Consider the following 27,359-nt stretch of genomic DNA (forward strand, 5'->3'; position numbering starts at 1 on the left):
AGAAATTCTTTACTGTATTTATATTTTAGATGGTTGGCATAGATAAAAGCCAAAATTTGAAAACCACAAAAACCCAAGCTCTGATTGCAGATGCTGAGGATAATGAGCTAACTGAGCAACAGAGAAAGATATTTTCTTTAATACGGGAGAAAAATGAACTGCAGCAAATGTTAGAGAGTATGACAGCAGAAAAGGAACAACTGAAGACTGACCTAAGAGAAAACATTGAAATGGTAGGATTTAGCACTGCGTGCTTTGCAGTGCGTTTTGTCCTTGTGTGTTTTAGACTTTAAAAGTGTTATTGCGGTATAACTTACATGCCATGTGATAAATTAACAGATGCAAGTATACAGTCTGATGCCTTTTGACAGATATCTCTATTGTGGACTTTCCATTTTCATCAAGATGTGGAACATCACCCCAGAATGTTCCCTTGAGCCCTGATCTCCTCAATCCCAATCCTAACCTCTGCCCCATATAGTCGCTATCCTTATGGTTTTTACCTTAATCACTTTGTCTCTTCTAGAAATTCATACAAACAGAATCACACTCTTTTATGTCTTCTTTCTGTGTGTGCATGCTAAGCTGCTTCAGTCGTGTCCGACTCTTTGTAACCTATGGACTGCAGCCCACCAGGCTCCTCTGTCTGTGGGATTCTCCAGGCGTGAATACTGGAGTGAGTTGCCATGCCCTCCTCCAGGGAATCTTCCCAACCCAGGTATTGAACCCTTGTTTCTTATGTCTCCTGCATTAGCAGGCAGGTTCTTTACCACTAATGCCACCTGGGAAGCCCATGTCTCAATTCTAATCTCCTGCTTATTACTGGGTAGCATTCCATTGTTGGAAAGGCTACAGTTTGTTTAGACTTTTTCCTACTGGTGGAAATTTAGATTCTCTTCACTATTTGGCTGTTTTGATTAATGATGCTGTAAACATTCATAAATGTTTTTATGAAGATTTTTTTTTAATGTCTCTAGGATAAATATCTAAATGGAATAGCTGGATCATAGGGAGATATATATTTAACTTGCTGAAAATTTACTAGATTGATTTCCAAAGTAGTTGTACCATTTTATATTTCTATCAGTAAATTAAAAGAATTCTGATGACTCCACATCCTCACCAACACTTCATAGTATTGTTGTGTTTAATTTTAACCATTCTATTGGGTGTGTGCCTCATTGTTTTCATTTGCCTTTCCCTAATGATTATAAGGGCTTCCCTGGTAGCTCAGACAGTAAAGCATCCGCCTACAATGCGGGAGACCTGGGTTCGATCCCTGGGTTGTAAGATCCCCTGCAGAAGGAAATGGCAACCCACTCCATGGGCTTCCTCAGAAGCTCAGACAGTAAAGCGTCTGCCTACAGTGCGGGAGACCTGGATTCGATCCCTGGGTCAGGAAGATCCCCTGGAGAAGGAAATGGCAACCCACTCCAGTATTCTTGCTTGGGAAATCCCATGGACAGAGGGGCCTGGTGGGCTACAGTCATGGGGTCGAAAAGAGTTGGACACGACTGAGCGACCTCACTCCACTTCACTTCACTTCAGTGACTATAAAGATATTGGACCTCTTTTCATGCTTACTGGCATGAGATTGCTTATTGGCCATTGTTTATCTTTTTATAAATTATTTGTTGTGTCTGTGATATGTAATACTTTTCAGTCTACAGATCTTTTCCATATTTTCTTAAATTTGTTCCTAAATGTTTCTCTTTATTTATATATGCTGTTGCAATTTTTTACTTCATTTTTAATTGTTTATTGTTAATGTTTGCCAATATTTTCAAACCTACTTTAGTATTTTTTTCTAAATTTAGAGACAATATAATGTACCTAGAATTAAATTAATATTTTGAGAAGTTTGCTATGGATCACAGTAGAACCTCACCTTTTGTGTGGTTTTCTGTGTTTCCTGGGATTGTCTGGTTAGAATTACTGACTGTCAGCATACAGACAAAAGTCATATTCATATATAGTCTCTGGCTTGAGATGTTTTTGTGACTTAAGAATGTTGCTGTTTAAGCTTCATAACTTGGATTAATCCAGCCCATGCTACCAAGCAGCGCTGCCATTCTGAGCTTGCTGTTAAGCAGTGTATAAACTCAAAGCCATTCCAGCATATGAAAAGACCATAACCATATATAGATACACAGATAAGTGTCTCATATCATCTCTTGTCAACAAAAGCTTAAAAGTGTCTTTTGGTTTAGGTGTAGAAAATGAGGAAATCTCACATGATAAAATACTAAACCCAGTTCTAATTCTCATGATAGGAATGTAAGGTGAGCAATGAAGAAACAGTATTTAAAAAAGCAGATTCTTGGCATTTGTATGATTAAAGACTCACTTTTTAAATTAATCTTTTCCAATACAGTTTGCCATGATCTCTTCATTTTTTGGCAAAAGTAAATTCTGATTTTTACCTTATTTCTTAAGTGTAAGTTAGTATTATTTTGATCTCAACTTTTTTAAAAAATTCTAGACCATTGAAAACCAGGAAGAATTAAGAATTCTTGGAAATGAACTTAAGAAACAACAGGATATTGTTGCACAAGAAAAGAACCATACTATTAAGAAAGAAGAAGAGCTTTCTAGGACCTGTGAAAAACTATCAGAAGTTCAAGAAAAGCTGAAGGAAAAGGTGACTTTAACGTTATCTTCTTGATCATTTTTCCTGACTAAATTTTGTACTTATATAATAAATTTGATTCCAGCAAACTTAAATTTCAAAAATAACCTCTCAGATGAACAGATCTTAATGGACAATATTTTGGACAGTTTCAACTCCTACTGAGATGTTAACTAACATCATTTGTGATGATTATATTATTCTGGAGTCTTTAGATGGGGGAAGGCCTTAATTTTTCTAAAGAAGTCATTTGATATATTCGTTCATCAAGTGCTTATTGAGCCCAGGCACTCTTCTGGGCTCTTGAGATACATTGGTCAACAAAACAAAGATTCTTTCCTTGCAGAGATGCATTAGTCATGCTCTGAAATGTGAGATTCATCTCTATGGTCAGCCCTCTGTATCTGCATGTTCTGCATCCATGGATTCAACTAGCCATAGATCAAAAATATTCAGAGGAAAAATACAGAAAATTGCAAAAACTGAAACCCAAACTTGCCACATGTGGGCAACTATTTACATAGCATTTGTATTGTATTCAGTATCATACGTAATCTAGAGATGAGTTAAAGTGTATGAGAGGATGTGTTTAGGTTATTTACAGATAGTTGTCATTTTATAAAAGGGACTTGAGCTTTCATGGATTTTGGTAACTGCAGAGGTCCTGGAACTACTCTTCCACGGATAACAAGGTCTGACTGTATTATCACTTAGATATTTTCAATAAGATGCTATTGTAAAATTTGTAGACAAGCCTAAGACTCTCATAATAATTATATTCCCCGAGTAATTCTAAAGTGGACCCACTGAGATCTTTCTGTATATTCTAGAAGCAGTATCACATTCATTACAGATAATATATAGTAATTTCCATTGTGCTTCTGTATATTTTTTCCTAATATGGGTTCTCTTAATTCTCATCCCTTTTACTATAACCTAATTGAATAGATTAAAACCTAATTTCTACTTCACATTCCTCCTAACAGAGGGAAATCATTGAGCTTATGTAAGTTAATGCTTCATTGTCTGTTTGGGCCACTCCATATGGCCCTCACTAGAAATGGAAGTAAATTATTCAAGTTTTTAAGAGACGTGAAATTATAATTATTTGGCACAGTGATATCTGCATATTTAATTAATCTCTTTTGTTTTTTAGTTTTTCTCATTTTCACATTCTTCGTTGATTAACCTAGTGGCACTATATTAGTTTCCTAGGGCTTTTGTATCAAATTACCATAAATTTAATGGCTTAAAACAAGAATTTATTCTTTCACAGTTCTGCCTCTTAGAAGTTCACAATCACAGTGTTGGCAAGACCAAGCTCCCTCTGAAGGCTCTAGGGAAGAATCCTTTAATTCCTCCTCCTGTCCTTGACTCCCAGCTGACCTTGGTGTTTCTTGGCTTGTAGCTGCATCTATCCAATCTCTGCCTCCATCTTCATAAGACCTCCTCTGTGTCTCTGTGTGTCCTTTCATCTCTTATAAGAACTACTTACATTGGATTTAGGGCCGACCTTCATCTAGGAGGATTCCTACTCAGTCCTTAAGTAATCACATCTACAGAAACTCTATTTTCAAAGAAGATCAGGTTCTCGGGGTCTGGGTAGACTTGAATTTGGTGTGGGACACTATTTGACCCACTAGACGTCGTACCTAGAAAGTTATTTTATTTTTAATGCCCCTTGTCTGCTTATTTTGGAGTAGTCGACAGGGTTATGATAGTGATTATTTCAGTTTGCAAAGTAGATTTTACATAAGAATTTTAAGAGAGTATAGACAAAATAGTAATTATAAAAACTGTATTTCTTAAGAGCCAACAACTGCAAGAAAAACAGCAGCAACTGCTTAGTGTACAAGAAGAGATGAGCGAGATGCAGAAAAAGATGAATGAAATGGAAAACTTAAGGAGTGAACTAAAGAACCAAGAATTAACTTTGGAACGTATAAAAATTGAGAAGATAGAGTTAGCTCAGAAACTTCATGAAAATTGTGAGGAAATGAAATTCATAACCAAAGAAAGAAATGATCTAAAGAAATTGCAAGAGTCATTTGAAGTAGAGAGAAATAAGCTTAAAGAACACATAAGAGAGATTGAAGCTACAGTAAGTCATGGCCTTTTCTTTCATCTATTAAACATTTCTTTAAAGACTGAGTCAATTGGAAAGGGGGAGGCAGTGTTGGATGATGTTCTTACAATTATTCTTTAAATTTCACTTCCTAATAAAGGGTGTAGAAACAAAAGAAGAACTACAGATGGCCCACATGCATCTAAAAGAACACCAAGAAACTATTGAAGAACTAAGAAGAAACATTTCTGAGAAGACAGCTCAGATAATAAATATTCAGAAGAACTTAGAAAAATCCGGTACTGAACTGCAAGAAAAGGTTTGTCCTTTCTTCTGTCCATCCTTTCTTCTTCCTCCTTTCTTTCCCTTTTCTTCCTCCTGTGAAGGAAAGATAGGTAGTGAATGGGTTATGATTCATTCATTTATTGAGTAATATTTGTTGAGTGTTTAATATATCAGGTACAGTCCTAGATTATAGAAATAAAGTGGGAATAAGGTGGACAGATCCTCTGCAGTCATAGAACTTATTTTGTAGTGGAAAGAGATTATCAATAAATAAGCAATCAAATGAACAGGATAATTTGCGATAATAACAAATGCTATGGAGAAAATGAAGCATAAACTAGACCAACCTATGTTATAAGCCTGTTGTGTGCTAAGTATTGAGACTATGGATATGAATAAGACATTGTTCTTTTTCCCCAATGTGAGCATATAAAAAACATTCTCAATTCCAATTTTATAAATGCAGAAATATGATATGCAAAGTTACACAGTAACACTAGTGATCATGGAAAGAGGGAATCAATATTTACACATAAAAAATTTGTTAAATAGCATTAGAATTCATCTGAGAATGAGGCCATTCATTTATTGGGATATAATGTGCTCAGCTCTGAATTTTCTCCTGTTGTATTTGAGAACTAATATAGAAATGAATCTGTGAAATGAAACTAGTATAGAAATGAATCAGAACTATTGTAGAAATGAATCCAAAATCACTGCAGATGGTGACTGCAGCCATGAAATTAAAAGACGCTTGCTGCTTGGAAGAAAAGCTATGACCAACCTAGACAGCATAATAAAAAGCAGGCATTACTTTGCCAACAAAGGTCTGTCTAGTCAAAGCTATGGTTTTTCCAGTAGTCATGCATGGATATGAGAGTTGAACTATAAAGAAAGCTGAGTGCTGAAGAATTGATGCTTTTAAACTGTGGTGTTGGAGAAAACTCTTAAGAGTCCCTTGGACTGCAAGGAGATCCACCTAGTCCATCCTAAAGGGGATCAGTCCTAAATATTCATTGGGAGGACTGATGCTGAAGCTGAAACTCCAGTACTTTGGCCACCTGATGCGAAGAGCTGACTCCTTGGAAAAGACCCTGATGCTGGGAAAGACTGAAGGCAGGAGGAGAAGGGGACGACAGAGGATGAGATGGTTGGATGACATCACCAGCTCAATGGACATGAGTTTGGGCAAGCTCCAGGAGTTGGTGATGGACAGGGAAGCCTGGCATGCTGCAGTCTATGGGATCGCAAAGAGTTGGACATGACTGAGCGACTGAACTGAACTGATAGAAATGAAGCATGCAACTGATTGGATTAATAATTTATTGGTAAAGTGTACTTTGGATGTAAACTGGAGAAAATATAAAATTATGGTAGAATATGACTAGCAGTCATGAATAGCTTGAGTCGGAATCCAGGGAAAGTGAGTAAATAAGAGTCTGTGGTCCGTGGTAGGCCAGGAGGGTTTGAAATCACTTCTGTTGCTGTGGAGAGTATCCTCATCTTTTCCCTTTAAAAATTATGACAACACTGTCTAGATAGTACCCTTAGTATTATATGAATATCACAAGATCCCAGTGCTTCATGAGGAACAGGAGCTACTTCCTAATAGGAAAGAAGTCACTGATACTCAGGAAACAATGGATGAACCAGAGCTATTGAAAGAACAATCCAAAACCAAAGATTCAACAACACTAGCAAGTATAAAAATGGAAAGTCTCAGGATGGCTGCAAAACTTCAGGAAAGTCACAAGGAAATAAAATCTCTCAGGAGAGAGAGAATCTTAAAATGACAATAGAAGCACTTCAGATTGAATGTGACCAACTGAAAGAAGAGATGAGAAAAACTTTGGCTAAAGTATGTCTCATCCTTTCCACCCATTTAATAAGTGTTTTATATTTTGTAAGTGAGAAAGAGAGCATTCGTAGTTATAATATTCCTACCAGTTTTCTTTAAGTATCTCTTCATTATGAAGTGATTGGAAATAGAACAACTAAAAATTGCTCATAAATACCAGGAGACTATGGATAATGAAGGAAAATGTTTCAGGGAAGATAGTTGTTTTCTTAAGTATTAAAAATGATTTAGAAAAAGCAGTGTTAAATTACAGGAAAGGATATATCAAAAACACTGTTTTCTTCCTGTGTTTAAACTTATTTCTCCAGCATCCCGTAAAGCATTACCATTTCCCTCACCAATCCAGTCAGAAATCTGAAAGTCAACCCTACTATTATCCCTTCTTCCCCACTCCCTCTATAATCCAAGAATCAAAACCTTGTTGATTTTAAGGCATGTGTCTATGTGTGAAATCCTCCCACTCTTCTCCATATTCTGTCATAATTTTCTTCTCCAGTTTACATCCAAAGTACACTTTACCAGTACCCTAATCCAAGCCAGGATTATTTCTCTCTGGCTTTCCTGCAATAGCCTCCTAACTGGTCTCTCCATTCATTTCATACTTCTGTAATTCATTCCCCATTCTGAATCAAGGTGACCTTTTCTCCTTAAAACTTTTTAATAGCTTATTATGGCTCTTGAAGTACAGACTAGTGTCTGTATTTCCCATGACCCTGGATCCCAGACCTTGCTGTTTTCTACCCCTGTTTCATCTTCTCTTCCTCCTGTTCATTGTGCCCAGACGACTCTAGTCTATTGCTCTTCCACATCTCACAGCTTTCAGATGGTCTGGTCTTCCTTTCTGTGGTATTTCCATACTCCTCTTTGCCTAACAAGTGCTGTCAGCCTTTAGATCTCAACTGAAGCTTTCCATCCCCTAGGAAGCCTTTCCTAATCACTCAGAATAGATTAGGTTTGCCACTGGTACCCTGAAATAACCTACCACTTCTGTTTGGTTAAGATTTGATATAATATGTATTTTTCCTTCTAAAATGTGTAAGTCTCAAAAAGGCCGATCATGTAAAGTCTCATTTACCATTTCATCTTCAACTTCTAATATTACAGGATACTGACAACACAGTAAGTACTCAATAAATGTGTTAAATATCTGAATAATGAAAGAGTGGGTGAGAGGAAATATTGTCCTGGAAATTAGCCGTTAAATCCCTGATTTAATTGTTTTAGAAAGCATCTTTGTTTCTTTTCCCCAAAAATAAAGTATCTCTGGGTATCAACTGTATCATTTTATGATTCTCTCTAGATCCAAGCACCTCAAGACAAAGGAGAACAGTCCCTCAATATGAAAGAAAAGGACAGTGAGACTAAGAAAATAATGAATGAGATGGAGCAATTGAAAGAGCCGTTCAAAGACTCAGCACTACTAAAGCTAGAAATGGAAAAGCTCGAATTGTCTGAAAGTCTTCAAGAAAGTCATAATGAAGTGAAATCTGTAGCTAAGGAGAGAGCTGAGCTTCAGAGGCTACAAGAATCTCTTCAATCTGAAAAGAACCAACTCCAAGAAAACTTAAGAGAAATGGCAGCTAAAGTAGGTGTCATTCTTTTTTGTGTGTGTGTGTTAATATTCTGTAAGCAAATATCTTGGTAAAAACTAAACTTTTGGGGAAAATGAATTAGTTACCATGTCATGATTATAATGTTTTCAAATTTTCTTGCAATTTCCTTTAATAATAAAGCAACTAGAAACCGAAGAGAAACTTAAACTTGCTCATTGTCACCTAAAAGAACAAGAGGAAATTATTGGTAAACTGAGAGTGGATCTATCAAAGAGAGAAACTGAAATATCACACATTCAACAGGAATTAGAAACAGCAAATGAAAAATTACAGAAAAAGGTAAAATGGGAGTGAAGGAACAGGGGAAGCAAATTTAAGGGAGGTAGCTAACTAGATTACAAAAACTGCTGTTTACTTACTAAATTGTTTTAGAAAGCATCCTAAATTTTTTTCCTTAAAAAAATATATATACATATACATATATAAGCACATGTTTTTAATGTGTGTTTGCATGCAAGTATATTTTTGGCTTTTTCTTTTTTAGACGCAAGAGCTTTATGAGAAACAGTTTATTACCGTCAAAGAGATCAGTGAGACTCAGGAAAAAATCAATGAACTGGAACAGTTAAAAGAACATCTCAAAGCCAAAGATTCATCACTACAAAGAAAAGAAAGCGAGAAGCTCAAGTTGACTGAAAAATTTGAGGCAAGTCAAAAAGAATTAAAAACCATAATTAAGGAGGGAGATGAACTGGAAAGGGTACAGGAGGCCCTTCAAAAGGAAACAGACCAACTCGAAGAAAACACTAAAGAAATTGTAGCTGATGTAAGTTTCCCTCTTTTGATGTGTTTTGGTTATAAAAGTAGAGTTAAGGTGATAATGATGATAGTCACTATTAAGTTAGATTAATTTTTCTCGAATCATAAAGGAACAGAAAATCAAAGCAGAACTAAAAGCTACTTACATTCTTCTGAAGGAGTACCAAGAAACCATTAATGCATGGAATAGTTCAGAGAAGACAGATCAGGGAACAAATATCCAGAGAGTCTTAGGGAATTCAGTTACTGACAGACAAACTTAGGTCTCGTGTTGTTTAGAAAATGACATCCAATTATTGTGTTCTTCATATCCCTTAAGGAAGAAAATAATAAATACATTAAACTAAAATATGAAGATGATTGGCATAATTTTAGAAATAGTTTTCCTAATATTTTCTGCCTATGTCCTAAATTGCTTTATAATTTTCACAGATTCAAGAACTTCAGGAAGAAGAACATCAACTTCTTGAGATGAAAAATGTCAGTGAGACTTGGGAAAAAATATGTGAAATGGAAAACTTGAAGAAGCAACTTGAGGCCCAAAAGTCAACTCTAGAAAATACAGAATGGGAGAACATCAAGTTAACTCAGAGACTCAATGAAAATATTGCAGAAATAAGATCTGTTACAAAAGAAAGAGATGACCTTAGGAATATGGAGGAGACTCTCAAAGTAGAGATAGACCAGCTCAAGGAAAACCTAAGAGAAACAACAAGTAGAGTGAGTCGCCATCTTTCACCCAACTTGTAAATGTGAAATCGTGTCCTAAAAGAACTGTGATTGATAGAGTTGGTGGAGATGTAAAAATGGTTCAACCCTTGGGGAAAACTGGAGGGATGGATATATGGTGGTGGTGGTTGTTCAGTCCGACTCCTTGCGACCCCATGGACTGCAACACGCCAGGCTTCCCTGTCCTTCACCATCTCCCGGAGGTTGTTCAAATTCATGTCCATTGAGTTGGTAATGCCATCCTACCATCTCATCCTCTATCATTCTCTTCTCCTGCCTTCTGTCTTTCCAAGCATCACGGTCTTTTCCAGTGAGTTGGCTCTTCAAATCACGTGGACAGAGTATTGGAGCTTCAGCTTCAGCATCAGTCCTTCCAATGAATATTCAGGGTTGATTTCCTTTAGGATTGACTAGTCTTGATCTCCTTGTAGTCTGAGGGACTCTCAAGAGTCTTCTCCAACACCACAGTTCAAAAGCATCAATTCTTCCACGCTCAGCCTTCTTTATGGTCCAGCTCATATCCATACATGACTACTGGAAAAAACATAGCTTTGACTATACAGACTGTTGTTTGCAGTAACCCCCAAAATCTAGTTCTCGCTGTTTATCTGCATACATTAGCATAATTGTGCAAAGATGTTTATAGACAGATATTCATTGCAGCAAGTTGCAATAACAAAATAAAGCAACCCGCCTCACCAATAGGAAAAATCCTCACTGTCCATTAGACTGGTTGAACAAAAATACAGCACATTCAGACCATGGAATACCAACCCATAGGTAAAGAATGAGATAGAGCTGATTAGAAAGTTTCCAGTGGGAAAAAGGAGTAAGAGTATCTAGAATATATTGACATCCAGAAGTTACTTTTAGAGGATGAGAACTGAGAGGCCCAAGGAGGGAGGGGAATTTTTTACTTCTTACCCTATGCCTTTCCTTCATGTTAATTAATTAATACAATTAAATTGTATTATTCTGAATGTATTATTTTTCTTTCTCTAATAATAAAGGATCTGGAAAGACAAGAGGAACTGAGAACTGCCCAGATGAATCTGAAAGAGCACCAAGAAACTATCAATAAACTCAGACGAATTGTTTCAGGGAAGACAGATGAAATATCAAATATCCAGATGAATTTAGAAAACACAAATACTGCCTTAAAAGCACAGGTATTTCTTATAATATCTAGGTAATTGAGAGTTTGAATCAGGTCTTTTGTGTTATGAAACAGGGTATGAGTTTGCCAAATGCTGACGATAAGTAGAGATTTTTCTATTCAATTTAGAAACTATGTTTTAGCTTTCTCTCTGTATCTGTCTATATCCTAACTTACTGTTTGATTATCTCAAGCTCCAAGAACTTCAGGAGAAAGAACATCAACTTCTTAAGGTGAAAAATGATCTCAGGGAAAATATGTATCAAACAGAGCAATTGAAGAAGCAATTAGAGACTCAGAATTCAATCTTGGAAAGCATAGAAACAGAAAAGTTAAGGTTGACTCAGAAACTCCATGAAAATGTTGAAGAAATAAAATCTGTTACTAAGGAAAGAGATGACCTAAGAAGAATGGAAGGAACCCTCAAAATGGAGCGAGATCAACTCAGGGAAAGCCTCAGAGAAACGAAAGCTAAAGTAAGTGACACTCATTCCTCTTGCCAGCAAGTTAATGTGATGTTTTCCTTACATCAGTGAACCCTTCTTTGAAATGAGTGGTACTTTTGGTGAGAGTTAACAGGATACAACCTTTTAGGCAGGTAATTTGGTATTATTTTTGAAAATTTTAAATTCTATAACCAGCATTTTCTTATGGGCTTTACCCTACATGTACATTTACTCAATTGTTAAGATAAAGAAAAAATAAATATGAATGTGTGTATGTGTGTGTGTGTGTGTGTGTATTCATAACACAGACATATAAACATATATACCATAAAGTTGTTCATTTCAGCAATTTGTGATAAGATAGGAAATAACCTAAATGTGCATTGCAAGGAAACTGGGTAAATATATGCAATATGTCCCAGGTGTGGAGAAGGAAATGGCAACCCACTCCAGTATTCTTGCCTGAAAAATCCCATGGACAGAGGAGCCTGGTGGGCCACGGTTCATGGGGTACAGAGAGTGAGCCACGACTGAGCACATGTCCGGGTGGCACAGTGGTAAAAGAATCCACCTGCCAGTGCAGGAGACGCTGGAGATGCAGGTTCAATGCCTGAGTTGGGAAGATCCCCTGGAGGAGGAAATGGCAACCCAGTCCGGTATTCTTGCCTGAGAAATCCCATAGACAGAAGACCTGGTGGGCTACAGTCCATGGGATCGCAAAGAGTTGGACACAGCTGAGCGACTGAGTATGCACGTACAGTATACATGCAACCCCTAAAAAATTAAATAGATTTGAACATTCTAATATGAAAGCCCAAAGCAAACCTTAGGGGGAAAAGCAGGTTGTAGAAGAGCATATGTATAGCATGTTCGCCTCTGAAAAATGTGAGTACATTGTGGGGAGGTGAGGCCAGGGGAAGGGAAAACCTACGATTTTCTAACAACCTCAAAGATGTGGAGGAAGAAATAAGAAATTTATCATTTTTACTAAGAAAATTTCGCTTTGATTAAAAAGAAAGTAGTTAACACTAAGCCATGTTGGTTTTTTTTTTCTATTAATTAAGGATCTGGAAAAACAAGAAGAACTAAGAATAGCTCACTTGCATCTGAAGGAGCACCAGGAAATTATTGATAAGCTCAGAGGGATTGTCTCTGAGAAGGCAGAAGAAATATCAAATATGCAAATGGATTTAGAAAATTCAAATGCTAAATTACAAGAAAAGGTATTGAGGGGGTCATGGGGCTTATATGTTCAAATACTCGATATATTCCTAGAATAAAAAGTAATACCTAAAATCCTTGAGGGATATAAAACACTTCAGCCACATTAAAAAGCAGCTTGGTAGTTTTTACTAACCCTGAACCATATACCTGCTTGTGGCCCAGAATTTTCTCTCCTTGGATATATACCTAAGGAAAAAGAATGCATTCTTTCACATAAAGACATACAAGAATGCTCACAGCAGCTGCACTCATGATTGCGAAGAACTGAAAGTGACCCATATGCCTATCAACAGAAGGATGGATATTTACATTGTGATGCGTAAGTTTAAAAGTAGGCAAACGAGCTTATGTTTGCCACAGGGTAAGAGTGAGGGGAAAGGATAGTTAGGGAGTTTGGGATGAACTTGTGCACAGTGCTATATTTTAAATGGATAACCAACAAGTTCTTATTGTATAGCGCAGGGAACTCTGCTCAATGTTTATGTGGCAGCCTGGATGGGAGGGGAGTTTCGGGGATCATGGATACATGTATATGTATGGCTGAGTCCCTTTGCTGTTTACCTGAAACTGTCGCAGCATTGTTAATCAGTTTACTCCAATATAAAATATTTAAAAGACAGAAAATAGATTTTTTTAAAAAGCAGACAAAACTGATCTGGGATGAAAAAGGTCAAAATAGTGATTTGTTCTAGGAAGAGCACACAGGTAAAGTAAGTTCTATATTTTGATCTGAGTTTTAGTTACATAGCTCTATGCATATGTTAAATATAGCTGAGCTGTATACATGTAAGATTGTATGTAGTCATGTATCATATCACAAAAGACACTAAATCCTGTATGAAATTATACAGCACGTTAATGAGTAAAATGGGATAACTATTGTCTTAATCAGTTTAGAAACTATTCTTAATCCTTCCCTAAAAAACGATCTAATTAATCCTAACATGATTATCTTAAGGTCCAAGAACTGAAAGCAAATGAACAGCAACTTTTTAAGTTAAAAGAAGAAATTAGTGAGACCAAGAAAAAAATGTGTGACATTGAGCAACTGAAGAACGAATTTAAGTGCCAGAGTTTAACTATGAATAAAATAGAAATGGAGAACTTAAACTTGGCTCAGAAGCTTCATGAAAACCTTGAAGAAATGAAATCTGTAATGAAAGAAAGAGATAACCTAAGGGGAGTGGAAGAGACCCTCAGACTGGAGAGAGACCTACTCAAGGCAGACCTGCAAGGAGCCACAGCTAAAGTGAGTTGTTCTCCTTCTTCCTGCCAAATAACTGTTTTTACTCTAAGAAGTCTGAAAATAATTGATGCTATTCATGAAAATTTAAATGTTATAACCTTTCAGGGAGACAGTTTGACAATAGCATTTTAAAAATTTATCAACATAGACATTTGCTACAGCAGTTCCACTTGTAGGAATTTATCCTACCAGTATATTCACATATATGGTCAGAAATACAACAGCATTCACTGCAGCACCATGTGTGATGAACAAAGTTAGAGGCAGTCCAAGTGTCTGTCAATGAGGCCCTGGATAAGTGGGGTTCGTCTGTATAGTGGAAAACTAAGCATAAGAATAGGACACTCTTTACATGATACTGATTTAGAAAAATATCCAGATGGTACGAAATGTGAAAAATAAGTGGCAGAGTTCAGCATGTTACTGGACTGGGATGGGTGAGGCTAGGGTCAGGGGCTTAGACTTTATGTCCTTCTGAACTATTCTAATTTGGCAGTGGCATGTTGGTTATTTCTAACTATGAATATGTATTTTTTAAGATTTGATTTAGCTTGTTCATTGTTAAGAAAAGGTAATGTGCCTTTGTCTCATATTTCTCAATTTCTTCCGAAAACAAAGGAATTGGAAACACAAGAACAACTAAAAATTGCTCATACCCACTTGAAAGAACACCGAGAAACTATTGATAAACTGAGAGAGAGGGTTTCAGAAAAGACATCTCAGATTTCAAATATTCAAAAGGATTTAAGTAAATCAAAAGATGAGTTACAGAAAAAGGTATGCGTTGTTTTGTTCTTTGAGGGAACATGTGCATGCTAAGTCACTTCAGGCGTGTCCAGCTTTTTGCGACCCCATGGACTGTAGCCTGCCAGGCTCCTCTGTCCACGGGATTCTCCAGGCAAGAATACTGGAGTGGGCTGCCATTCCCTTCTCCAGGGGATCTTCTTGATACAGGGGTTGAACCCTGTGTCTCTTAGGTCTCCTGCATTGGCAGGCGCATTCCTTATCACTAGCACCACCTGGGAAGCCCTAACTCTGGGGGAATAACTGTTCAAAATTATTTATGAAATGAGAAAGGACATACAGATATGTCAGTGTAGATATATATGTATGTATACCATAAAGAGACACTGTTTTACTTTCTTTAAGGATTTCTGTTTGTATTCTAACTCGTTTTATAATTATGTCAAGATACAAGAACTTCAGAGAAAAGAGCTTCAACTTCTTAAAATGAAAGAAGATGTCAGTAAAACTCATAAAAAAGTGAATGAAATGAAACAATTGAAGAAGCAGTTTGAGGCCCAGAATTTATCTATGCAAAGTGTGGAAATGGATAATTTGCTTTTGACTAAGAAACTTTATGAAAGCCTTGAAGAAATAAGAATTGTAGCTAAAGAAAGAGATGAGCTGAGGCAGATAGAAGAGTCTCTCAAAACGGAAAGGGACCAATGCAGACAAAATTTAAGAGACCTGATAGCTAGAGTGAGTTCAGAATCATTCCCTATCTAGTTAACTATAAGAATCAAGCTTTTTTTGGAAAGAGTGACAATATTTTGTTGTGTATTTTATGTCTACAAACAGTAAAGGATAATGAAGGAAACTTATCATTTTCACACAAATAGAAAATACAATTTTAAACAGAAGCCAAAATATTATTCAGAAAATACTGCTTTTTTGTTAAGAACTTTTTTAATAGAAGTATAGTAGATATACAGTATTAATGTTGTAATATACAGTATAGTGATCCACAATTTTTAAAGATTATACTCCATTTATAGTTACTGTAAAATATTATCTGTTCTCCATACTGCACAGTATTTCTGGGTAGCTAATTTTATACATAATAGTTTGTCCTTCTTAATCCCTTAGCCTTGTATTGTCCCTTTCCCCTTCTCTCTCCCCTCTGGTAGCCACTAGTTTGTTCTCTATATTTGTGAGTTTGCTTCTTTTTTGTTAAATTCGTTAGTTTGTTATATTTTTTAGATTCCACATGTAAGTGATATCATATAATATTTGTCTTTATCAGGCTTATTTTGCTTAGCATAATACCTTCCAAGTCCATCCATGTTTTTTGCAAATGGCATATTGTAGTTCCTTTTTGATGGCTGAGTAGTATTCCATTGTGTATGTGTCCCACATCATCTTCATCTGTTCATCTGTTGACGGATATCTGGGTTGCTTCGGCATCTTGGCTATTGTAAACAGTGCTGCTATGAACATTGGGGTACACGTATCTTTTCAAATTAGTGTTTTTGGTTTTCAGAAAATACTTTTTAATTCTCTAGTTTTAAAAAACAAAAAATGTTAAATAAAGCAGACTATTTCCTTCACTGTAGTTTTTTAAAGGTTTTCTAAGCCAAGAAATTGCATTATTCTAAGTGGAGAAATATTTGAAGGATTATAAAAGATTAAATATTTGAAGGATTTATAAAAGATTAAATATCTCATTTCTGTGCTTCTGCCTAGTAAAGTTTTAAACATAGGCTCTTGTTAGTGAGTTTTGAAGGAAAAAAGACAAGTATAAATAAAGAAGTTCTTGTAATATGTGTTTATAAATATTCACATATGTTAAAGAACCTGAGTCACTCTATAAAATTCAGACATATAAGAAATTGTATAAAATCTATAAAAAGTCTTTTTTATTCTCATATTTCATTTTCATGTTCATCATTATCTTCTAGTAAAGAAATAGTGGAAAGTAATATCATTTGTAATCTCAGTAGAAATATCAGACACTTGGAAATCATCTTTAGTGGGCCCTAACTAAATTTATAAAGAGACTTAATTCATTCAACAAATATTTATTGAACAATATTTTATTTTACACTTTTAATCAAAAATACAAAATATAAACAGGGTATGAATTTTCTGTACCAAAGTTCTGGAAAGAATATATCAGCAGGACTTAGAACACTATAAGTAATATACTTGGTTTTGCTAGCATATCGAGTTGGCAGCAGTGATTCTGAGGCAGAAATTTGGAAGAGTAGGAACCAGAAATATATCTAAAATCCAATTTTCAACTATAAGTAGTAAAGGAACAGATCCTATTTTCCAAAATTATGTGGTTTTGCCACTTTTTCCAGTGACTTGAGGTCACTCACTTAAGACTTACTGATACTGTTATTTATTTTCTGAGCATTTTTAAGACTACTCTAAGTTAGATGTGTTATATTTAATTCTGTTATTGAGAAGATATAAAAATGTAATAAAAGTATATGATTGGACATATGTGAATATAGTTACAACTGAAGTCTTGCTGATTTCTTTATATCAAAACAGGATCAACAGAACCACAAAGAGGTAAAATATGAAAAAAGGTTACTATGTGATGGAAACCAACACCTTATAGGAAGCCTGAGAGAAAAGTGCTTTAGGATAAAAGTAAGTGTTCTCCTGTTAAAGTTACGAATAAATATTTGTACGCTTCCAGAGGTCTAACGTGGATTGGATAGATAATGCTCAATACTTTTCTAAACGTTACAATCTAGCACTAGTATATACATGTATCCACAGATAGACGCATACACCACACACACAAAACAGAGGAGTTTGTGATCATAAGGCTTCACTGGAAGGGTGGTATTTGAGTAAATACCTGAAAGAGGTAAAGGATCAAGCCACACAGGCCTGTATCCAGGGAAAGAGCAGTATAAGCAGAGGGAGCTTCAGAGGCTTGCTTGGTGTGTTCCAAGAGCTTCAGGACGGAGGACAGCCAGTTAGGAGTGAGGTCTGGAGTTAATGAGGAAGAGGCAGGCCTTTAAGCTGACTGCGGGTTTACTCTGATTAAGATGGAGATCTGTTGAGAGAGACATGATCTGACTTAGATTTTAAAGAAATGGCTCTGTTAGGTTGAAAACGAATGGAAGCAGGAGGACAATTGAAAGACTAATTCCAGTAATCCAGGCAAAGGTGATAGTGGCTCAGCCCAAAGAGGTAGCCGTGGAAGTGGTGAGAAAGTGTTTGGATTCTGAATACATACTAAGGGTAAAGCCAACTGGATTATTGTCACCCCTGTTAAAATGCAGTCCCTATAAACTGTTTGGGTTGCTTATGGCTGTATCACTTAGCACAGTTCCCGACAGAAATCAGCATTGAGAGTGCCTTTTTTAAAAGTACAAATGAATAACATACAGTGCTGCTCCATGCCATAATATGATTCATTCTAAGACTAAAGGCCGCATCCCCCCTCCAACATCCACAGATTAATGAACATCTACCTAGCTTTTCCTTAAATTATTTAAAAAAAAAAATTCATTGTGGTCAGCAGCCCCTTCCAAATTTAACACCCTAAAATGAACATGTTATTTATTACATGATGTAGCAACTTGATGTTCCTCCACCTGTACTCTCACCAGGGGTTCACCTCCCTGGACTCTCATCATTTGTGTTTATGGGCCCAGACTCATTGTCTTCCATGTGCAGGCACTGTACTTACCTCATGAGATAGGTTTTATTGTTCCATTTATAAACAGAGGCTCAGAGGAAGTTTAGTGGTTGCCCAAGTTCACATAGCTAATAAACTAGTAGAATCAGGATTTGAAATAAAGTCTGACAAAGTGTGAAACTTGGGCATAGAAGCATTTTTACAGATACAATTTTTACTTCCTTTAAAATAATATCTATATGTTTTTTAGATTGCCTAGATTCAGATATCATGTAATATTTGATCCCCTAGAAAACTCTGTGGCAGTTATTCTAATCTCATTTTATAGTGGTGAAAATGGCTCAGTGTTTCCCCAGTCAGCGAGTGGCAGAGCTGGAATCTAAACTCAAACTCGGATAAAAGGTTAGAAAACTTAGACTCTAGGCAAATAATAGAAATGTGTGAAGAAGCTCCACCAAACTGACAAATAATTAGTTTGACTCATGGTCACATATCTGCTCACTCATACTGCCCACTGTAAATATAAAACAGCATTCAGACTTGAGCTACGATACATACTAGATTGAATTCACTCAAATTTCCCTTCAGACTTTATATAAACAAATGCTCCTTTAAATCATGGATGTTCAAAAAGACCAAAAGAAAATGTTTCAAATGATAACAATGATCGTTTCTGATTTTCTTTGTTATATTTGTTTAATTTTTTAAAAATCTCCAGAGTAATTTTTTAATCCAAAATCAATAATAAGTTTGCTTTCATTTTTTAAATACAAACATCATAATTTATTTTCCTACAAGAGTAGTAAATCTTTTTGTTGCAGTTCTAGGGCTGGGACTATTTCTTGTTAAAACAAACTAGTACATTGAATAAATTCTAATTTTCTTTAGGAGCTTCTTAAGAGATACTCAGAGATGGATAATCACTATGAATGTTTAAATAGATTGTCTCTTGACTTGAAGAAGGAAATTGAAACCCAAAAAGAGCTTTCTATTAGAGTAAAAGCAAACCTCTCACTTCCATATCCACAAACCAAACAAATCCAGAAACTTCTCACTGCAAACCAGAGGTGTTCCATGGAATTTCATCGGGTCGTGATGAAACTTCAGGTACAAACTTTTTAAGTAATATCTTTGTAAATACTGCTGTAAATTTCTATTACTAACTAACGTGTTTAAGTCCTACCTTGAAAGTTGACCTGTCGTGCTACAGTCCATGGGGTTGCAAAGAGTCAGACACAACTTAGCAATAAACTTTTACTTTTTTCACTTTTTGAGAGTTAGCACATTTACTATTAAATTGAAGATTGCATGGGTCTAAGAACAGTGTGATCAAGACCCTCAGTGTACCTGCTGCTGCTGCCAAGTCACCTCAGTCGTGTCCGACTCTGTGCGACCCCACAGACGGAAGCACACCAGGCTCCCCCGTCCCTGGGATTCTCCAGGCAAGAACACTGGAGTGGGCTGCCATTTCCTAGGACCTGTTTATTCAATAAAACCTGAGCTTTGCCTGTGGACCTAGACACTGTCCAGGTATTTAGGAGACAGATGTGAATAGCATCTCAAGAACCTCATAGTGAGTGAAGCAGACATATAAACAGGTAATAAGCATTGTTGTAGAAGTATATTTAGATTGTATGACATACCAGATAAAAAGTTAGAGAAAATAAGACTGTAGTGGAAGACAGGCTTAAGCGATAAAGCTTGGAATTCATTTTGTAGATGAGGCAGAGCCATTAGATAGTTATTTTAAGGTGCTGGCAGTGGCATGATCAGGTTATTATTTTAGATACTTCCCTATAGACAAAGAAGAAATGAGTTTGTGGCCAGAAACAGTTGCACTGGGTCCAGATAACAAGTGACACTACTCCTAGGGAAGGATTCTTGGGGATGGAGGGGACAGACCTGTGACGGCTTGAGATAGTAGTCCAGGTGACTGATGGTCGGGGTAAGGGAGAGAAGTTTAAAATGAGAGTCAAGATTCAGGCTTAGCCAGGTTTGCAGATAGTGTTACCATTAACAAATAAAGAAGGGAAGAGATTCAGTTCAGTTTGAGATGTTTTGAGGTAGAAATACCTGTGACAGAATGTTTAAGAAGAGAGACCAAGTAAGCATTCAGTTGAGAGTCTGAGACTTCTCCGGAGAAATATCAGGACTAAGGATTTGGGATTCATATAGGTGATACATTGCCCAACATCTGTGAGGAACGTCACCCAGAAAGCATAGTAGAGGAATAAGAGATTGGAGATACAATAAGCTCTTCAGAAGGGATAATTCTTTAAGAGACAGCAGCAGAAAAGAGCAGCTCATGGGTTCAAGGTTAGAAAAAGTCAAAGTGACGGAAGAGAACCAAGCAAAAGTGCTATCACTGAAGTCAGTGAAAGAGTCTGCCAAAGATGAAGTGGTCAAGAGGGCAGATGTGTAAGCCGATATAAGGACTGAAGAGATGCCCCCAATTTGTTGATAATAGAGCTCACTGGTAACCTCTGTCAGACTGGTTTCAGTTGAGCGGTTAAGGCAAAGGCCAAATTACAAGAGATTAAGGAATGGTGGAAGTTAGGGGAAGTGGGGAACTGGTATCTGGCCTTCCTGTTTGGTAAATTGCCCTGCAGGCCTTGATACTCTTCCACAAACCCTGGCAATCAGATATCCAGAACTTACTAAAGAGATCCATGTGGCATATGATATGCAAATTATTATCACCTTAAAGCCAAACATCTAAATATGCTTGACAAGTAAATCTTGAGACATGTCATACCCATTTTTGTTACCCAGTCAAGGTAGGCAGAAGATGTTGAAAATGATCTCAGGTATCTAGCTGGGAAACCTGGGTGGTTGATGATATAATTAACCAAAAAGAGGATAATAGACATAGATGGGTTTCTAGGGAAAGGAATCATGTACATTTTAAGCCTGTTGAAATTGAGGTGATTGTAGGACATCTATGAAGTGTACTGCAGGAGGAAGTCAGAAATACAGAACTAAAGAGAGACCTGGAAGTTATCCTCCCAGGTTGCTGAGAAGAGAAAATTGAGAATAGAGTGGCTCTTTCCTCATTCCTCACTTAACCAGGGAACATAGATAAAAAAGAGATGCCATCCTGCCTCATAGTCTCAGGGATTTAAAACTTCATCTAAACATGGTACAAGTTTCATTTCCCAATTTGTTTTATGTTTCTGTGCAAGTATGTGCTAAGCTATGTTGCAAGGACAAAGGAAGAACAACATGAATCCATCAATAAATTTGAAATGGCTTTTATTGATGAAGTGGAAAAGCAAAATGAACTGCTAATGGAAATACAGCACCTTCAACAAGATTATGATGTACCACCTGGAGAATCAAGGGACCTCAAATTGAACCGGAGCATGGATCTACATATCGAAGTATAATTTGTTTAAAATGGGTTTAACTAGATGTCAAGCCTTTTATCAAAGTCGAAAAGTACCTTTGCATATATTTAGAGTCATTTTTACTTACCAAAAAATTAAATCAATTGCAGAATGACAGCTGGCGAGGTGTGAAGAGTGCCGGATAATAGTGTAGCGTCCTTTCAGAACTCCAAAGATACAGAAAATAGATGTAATAGCATCAAGTGGGAATTCATGGAACCCCAGAATAAGTTTCCAAATGCCTTCTGAACCTAGATCTGTGACTGGGAGTCAGAAACATTTTCATTACAACAACTCCACATGAAGTGTCCTGCTCAGCAGTATGAGGCCAGCATCCAATTTCCAATACCATGTGCAGCCTGTTTGCACAGAAAGCAACATCCAGAGACAGTTCCTATATTGTCATAAATAGTCATAGATGTATAGTTTTGAGGGGCTTTAATTTGAGCAGAATTTGTAGACTTGCCTTTGTTACATAGGTTGTACTGCCAAAATTTTATTATCAGTATCTAAAGTTTTAAATTAAAATTATATTTACTTTAAAATATGAAGAATAAAGTTCAGTAAGGTGTTTTTCCCTTTTTATGATATTTAGATTAAACCTTTTCTAATGTTCAGGTGATTCAATGCTTATTTTTCACAGGAAATTCTTAAGGATTTTTCAGAAAGTGATTTCCATAGCATTAAGACTGAATTTCAGCAAGTACTCAGTAATAGAAAAGAAATGACTCGGTTTTTGGAAGAGTGGTTGAATGCTCATTTTGATATAGAAAAGCTTGAAAATGTTATCCAGGAAGAAAATGATAGTATTTGTCAAGTGAATAACTTCTATCATAAGAAAATAACGGTAAGTAGTAATTTTCTTGTGCTACCTCATTCTTCTTGTTCTCTGCTTTAATTTTTCTACCTCATTTGTTTAAAAAAAATCTAAGAACAACTTAATTTTAAGTATTTTCTTAAAATTTATTTGCGTGTGCTTTGTGAAAGAAGTTGACTGTAAAACATCTTTTGCCTCTAATATATTATGCTTCCTTAGGATAATTAAAGATATATTTATACTTGTAAAGAAGATAAAATCTTGCTCCGTAGCAATCAATTTTTTACACACAAAATCCTCTTGCCATTTTCCTCTTTGTATTCTCAGTTTGGGCTGCTTCTGTAGGAACTGAGCCTTTTTTCCAAGCAGCCCCCGACAATGTGAGCCATGAGCCTATTTCAGGGCTACAAGCAACAGCTAGAGGAAACCCCTGGACAAGCCTAGTCAGCTGCTGCATTAGTAAGGCCTCACACGCTTTTCATCTCAGCAGTGTCACTGTCACATGCCTGGATCCTTCAGCTTTAACGTTCACACTGTGGTTTGTAATCATCGTTCCAAAGGTGACCAGCCTTAGGGAAAAGATTCATAAGAACCAACATCGCTTTCAGTCAGTTTATTGTTTCACCTTTTACTGATCAGAATATTCATTCTACTTTCTGAAGTAATTCCTGTCTTGTATACCTAGAAAAATATGCGGTAATGAGAAAATTGCTTGTTACTGCATGTAATCAGTGGAGAAGGAAATCAGTGGAAAAGGCAACCCACTCCAGTATTCTTGCCTGAGAAATCCCATGGAGAGAGGAGCCAGGAGGGCTACAGGCCGTGGGGTCACAAGAGTTGGACACAACTTAGTGACTAAACCGCCATAAATAATTGGAGCAGAGGGACCTGTTAATATTACAGCATTTAATATTGGTGTTATATCTCTATGTTTGGGTAGTTATTTCCAGACAAAGACTTTAACTTCATCTGGAAACAATACTTTAGTCATATTGAAATATAGATAATGTTTCTAAAATAAATAATTGCCTGTGACTGGATTGTTCATCCATTTGTTAAATACTCCAGGCTAGCAAAATAGTAAATGAGTTGTTTCAAAAAATATATATAGTTCACAGTCAATGGAGAAACGCATAGCCAGTGTTTGGATAAGGTAATCGCCACATAATTAAGTGTTGTTCTTGTAATGTTGAAGGCCCAGTTGTGATAAAAAAGTAGGAATTCCTCCAGCAAGGTCCTACTGTTCTGCACAGGGAACTGTACTCAATATTTTGTAGTAACCTGTAAGGGAAAAGGATCTGGAGAAAAAGTAAGATAGGTATGTATGTACAACTGAATCACTTTTCTCTTCCTGAAGCTAACACAGCATTGTAAATCAATTATACTTCAGTGAAAAAAGAAAGTGGGGACACTTGCAATGAGGACCAGCATGGATATGTGGCTTCTTCCAGCACCCTGAAAGAAGCAGCTGGTAATTCTGTGTAATGTGAGGTCCTAGTTTAGAGCCATGGAGCATCCAGGATGCTGGCAAGAACACAGCTAAGTTAGGATCCAACTCTGACAAATTGGCCATAAAGCCACCAAGAAATTTATAGGTCAGACCAATAAGGCATCCATGAGGACAGCAAAAAGTATATCCCTTAGAAGTTAGGAAGTAAAAGGATGACATGAGTAATTTCAGAGCTAGTTAGGCTTTGATGTAAAAGAAGATATTGGTTGATCATTATTTCCTGCACAGAAATACAGGTTTTCAGATTAATTACGAAAAGTCAGTGAATGATTTTCCCTATAAACACTGAGGTTTAGAGTGAAGATAGCTTGTTGTTAAGTTTACTGGGTATGTCCTGCTATTAGATGTCAGTTAATGTTTATGTATGATGTGGTATATGTCATAACATAATATAATAACTTTAACCTGCATAATTCTTCAGATTCTTCTTCATACGTTAGTCGGGATTCAATACAGTGAGATTATCATCTTGCAGAGTAGTATAGGTGCTCTTTAGCCCTTATATTTTATTCTCATCACCAACATCCAACATCATTTGAAATTTCAGGAACTGATGTGAACCATAGAGAATGTTCACATTCTTTTAAAGTTCTGTTCTGGAGTGTGCTGAATGATAGGTGTCAGCATATGCCTTGTCCTAGAACTCTAGTATTTTAATAGTGTTTTCCTTTTTTTTTTTTTTTTTATGTTATTCATTTCATTTTAGGACTATAATGGTGTTTTTACAATCCAACAGGCTATAATGAATGAATTAACAGAGTTTGAAGAAAGAAATGCTACCATAGCCAAAGAATGGGAACATGATCTGAAATCAGTGAAAGAAAACAATGAAAAACTATTTAAAAACTACCAAACTTTGAAGCTCTCCCTGACCTCTGGTGCTCTTGTTAATCCTACTACACAAGACAGGAATCTTCATGTCACAACAAGAGCTACACAGCAAGTCACAGAGGTGTGTGCTTTCTTAGGTTTTCAATTTGCAGTTTCATCAAAGTCTTAAAATGCCTTTAACATCTTATACGACATTTATATATAACATGTCTTACATAGCATTTCAGAGCAAAATTATAGTATTGAATGTGTTAGGGAACATGGGCTATCTTTGCATACGTGTGATGGGCTTGTTTTTTTAAATAGAGTTCTATTGTGGCTATCATTCGGCTAATTAAACAGCTAGGTGTTATATAAGATCTTCCCTTTGGAGTATGAAGCAGAAGTAACTCATAACTTAATTTGATTTCTAGCTGCATACACCACCTAAAGTATTATTACCATATAGTGTAAGCTTCCTAAATCATGTGACTTTCTATTAAACTATAATCTGTGTCTTTATACAAAACTAGTTTAGGGGGAAAGAGCAATTTAGGGTTTCTCTAATTATCATCAATGTCTTTCATATTGGTTAATGCTATGCTGTTAAGTCACTTCAGTCGTGTCCAGCTCTTAGCGACCCCATGGACTGCAGCCCACCAGGCTCCTCCGTCCATGGGATTTTCCAGGCAAGAGTACTGGAGTGGGGTGCCATTGCCTTAATCAAAATAAAAATGGAAGAGGCTAAAAATAGTTTTTGTAAGCAGATTAACCTGTGCAGAAGAATCAGTATGTTACTTGAATAATTCAATTACTTTACCCTTACTGGGACTCTGTAAAGCAAACATGGTATTTTATTTTATTATCACACAATATGACTTAGTGGGGAACCTAAGAGTAGATTATAACTGATCACTTTTACTGAAATAAACACTCATAATAAAACAACAGCCACTAGTTTAATAGATACCGACGGAAACCAGAATGTCACTAGTATACAGTAGATTGATGTATTGATTACTGCAGACCTCAGTCAGCTGGCAGAAATTTGAAACCCGTCTAACAAAGTAGTAAGATGAAGAAGCAGTGACCCAGGACATGCCTTATCAGATAAGAAATCATATGCTATTAGTTTGGAAATTATGCCAAATTAGAGTAGTTTGGTAATGATATAGGAATAGATCAGTAGAATAGTTTGGTAATTATATAGGAATAGATAAGTAGAATAGTTTGGTAATGATGCAGAAATAAGTAAATAGAGCATTGGCACAGAACAAAGTTCAGTACACTCAGGAAAGTTTGAGAATTTGTATATGATGATGGTTAACAGTCAACTCAGTGAGGAAAAAACGATTTATTTAATATTTGATTCAGAACAACCAGCTTGACATCTGGGGAAAAAATATCTGGATTTCCACCTCACTCAAAAATAAATTCTGGGTAGGCCAAAAAGAAATGTATTTTCTGAGAAAACCTGCATGTATATGTATGTGAATACATATGAACAAATTCAGATATTTACAAATATGAACAAATTCAGATATTTAAATTCAAGTATTTTTGGTACCTGGAAAAAAAATACTAGAAATCACCTAAGTGTTCATTAGTGGATGATTTCCATGAAACAGGATGTATGTATTCATGAAAACAAATATGAGAGATCTACATAGATAGCATCACCGACTCAATGGACATTAATCTGAGCAAATTCCTGGAGAAAGGAATGGCAACCCACTCTAGTATTCTTGGCCATGGAGTGAATTCCATGGACAGAGGAGTCTGGCTGGCTACACCCATGGGGTATAGCTACTGAACTGACTTAACTACTGAACAATAATGTGCATTGATAATGGAAAGATCTGGAAAATATATTGTCAAGTTTTTTTTTTTTTAAATGCAGAACTATTTATTTAGTATGTTCCTACTGTGTGTGTGACTGTTTTTATGAATTAAATATTCACATATGCTTAGATACACATAGAAAACTTCCAGAAGAATACACCTGGAAGAGTCAAGTCGTTACCTTGGGGTCAGCTGGGGTACTGAGGTGGGGAAAGTTCAGTTCAGTTCAGTCGCTCAGTCGTGTCCGACTCTCCACGACCCCATGAATCACAGCACACCAGGCCTCCCTGTCCATCACCAACTCCCGGAGTTCAATAAAACTCATGTCCACAGTCAGTGATGCCATCCAGCCATCTCATTCTCTGTCATCCCCTTCTCCAAAAGTTACTCTTCATCAGTTGTTCCATATGCTTTTATTTTTCAAGTTCAAAACTAGATAATAAAAATAAAGGAAAAGACATATTAAAGAGCTAATTATCAACTCTTAAGTTGTGTTAATTTAAAATGTAGGTGCCTATTTAAAATGCTTGGTACCATGCTAACTAGTAAATAAACACTAAACCTTATAATGTAAAATCTGGGTATTTTTAACTCAAA

General features: G+C 36.3%; 1 protein-coding gene across 5 annotated transcripts in view; it reads left to right on the plus strand.

Annotated features, from left to right (window-relative positions):
* The window catches only part of CENPE (centromere protein E), a 72,140-nt gene that overhangs the window by 33,324 nt on the left and 11,457 nt on the right, over positions 1-27,359 (plus strand). For 3 of the 5 annotated variants that reach the window (XM_055434956.2, XM_055434958.2, XM_055434957.2), the window contains 18 exons: positions 30-233; positions 2,483-2,641; positions 4,440-4,730; positions 4,855-5,013; positions 8,138-8,422; positions 8,571-8,729; positions 8,935-9,216; positions 9,642-9,929; positions 10,949-11,107; positions 11,289-11,570; positions 12,605-12,763; positions 13,723-14,013; positions 14,629-14,787; positions 17,293-17,394; positions 19,286-19,504; positions 21,580-21,777; positions 22,427-22,630; positions 24,847-25,062. In XM_055434956.2, the coding sequence (XP_055290931.2) occupies positions 30-233; positions 2,483-2,641; positions 4,440-4,730; positions 4,855-5,013; positions 8,138-8,422; positions 8,571-8,729; positions 8,935-9,216; positions 9,642-9,929; positions 10,949-11,107; positions 11,289-11,570; positions 12,605-12,763; positions 13,723-14,013; positions 14,629-14,787; positions 17,293-17,394; positions 19,286-19,504; positions 21,580-21,777; positions 22,427-22,630; positions 24,847-25,062 (3,816 nt within the window). Of the gene's footprint in view, positions 1-29; positions 234-2,482; positions 2,642-4,439; positions 4,731-4,854; positions 5,014-8,137; positions 8,423-8,570; positions 8,730-8,934; positions 9,217-9,641; positions 9,930-10,948; positions 11,108-11,288; positions 11,571-12,604; positions 12,764-13,722; positions 14,014-14,628; positions 14,788-15,201; positions 15,493-17,292; positions 17,395-19,285; positions 19,505-21,579; positions 21,778-22,426; positions 22,631-24,846; positions 25,063-27,359 lie in introns of all 5 variants that reach the window. The other 2 variants (XM_088836192.1, XM_055434959.2) reach the window with 2 other exon arrangements.

Source organism: Moschus berezovskii, chromosome 5, assembly GCF_049115385.1.
Source record: "Moschus berezovskii isolate FMDL1 chromosome 5, NW_MosBer_1.0, whole genome shotgun sequence".
NCBI lineage: Eukaryota > Metazoa > Chordata > Mammalia > Artiodactyla > Moschidae > Moschus > Moschus berezovskii.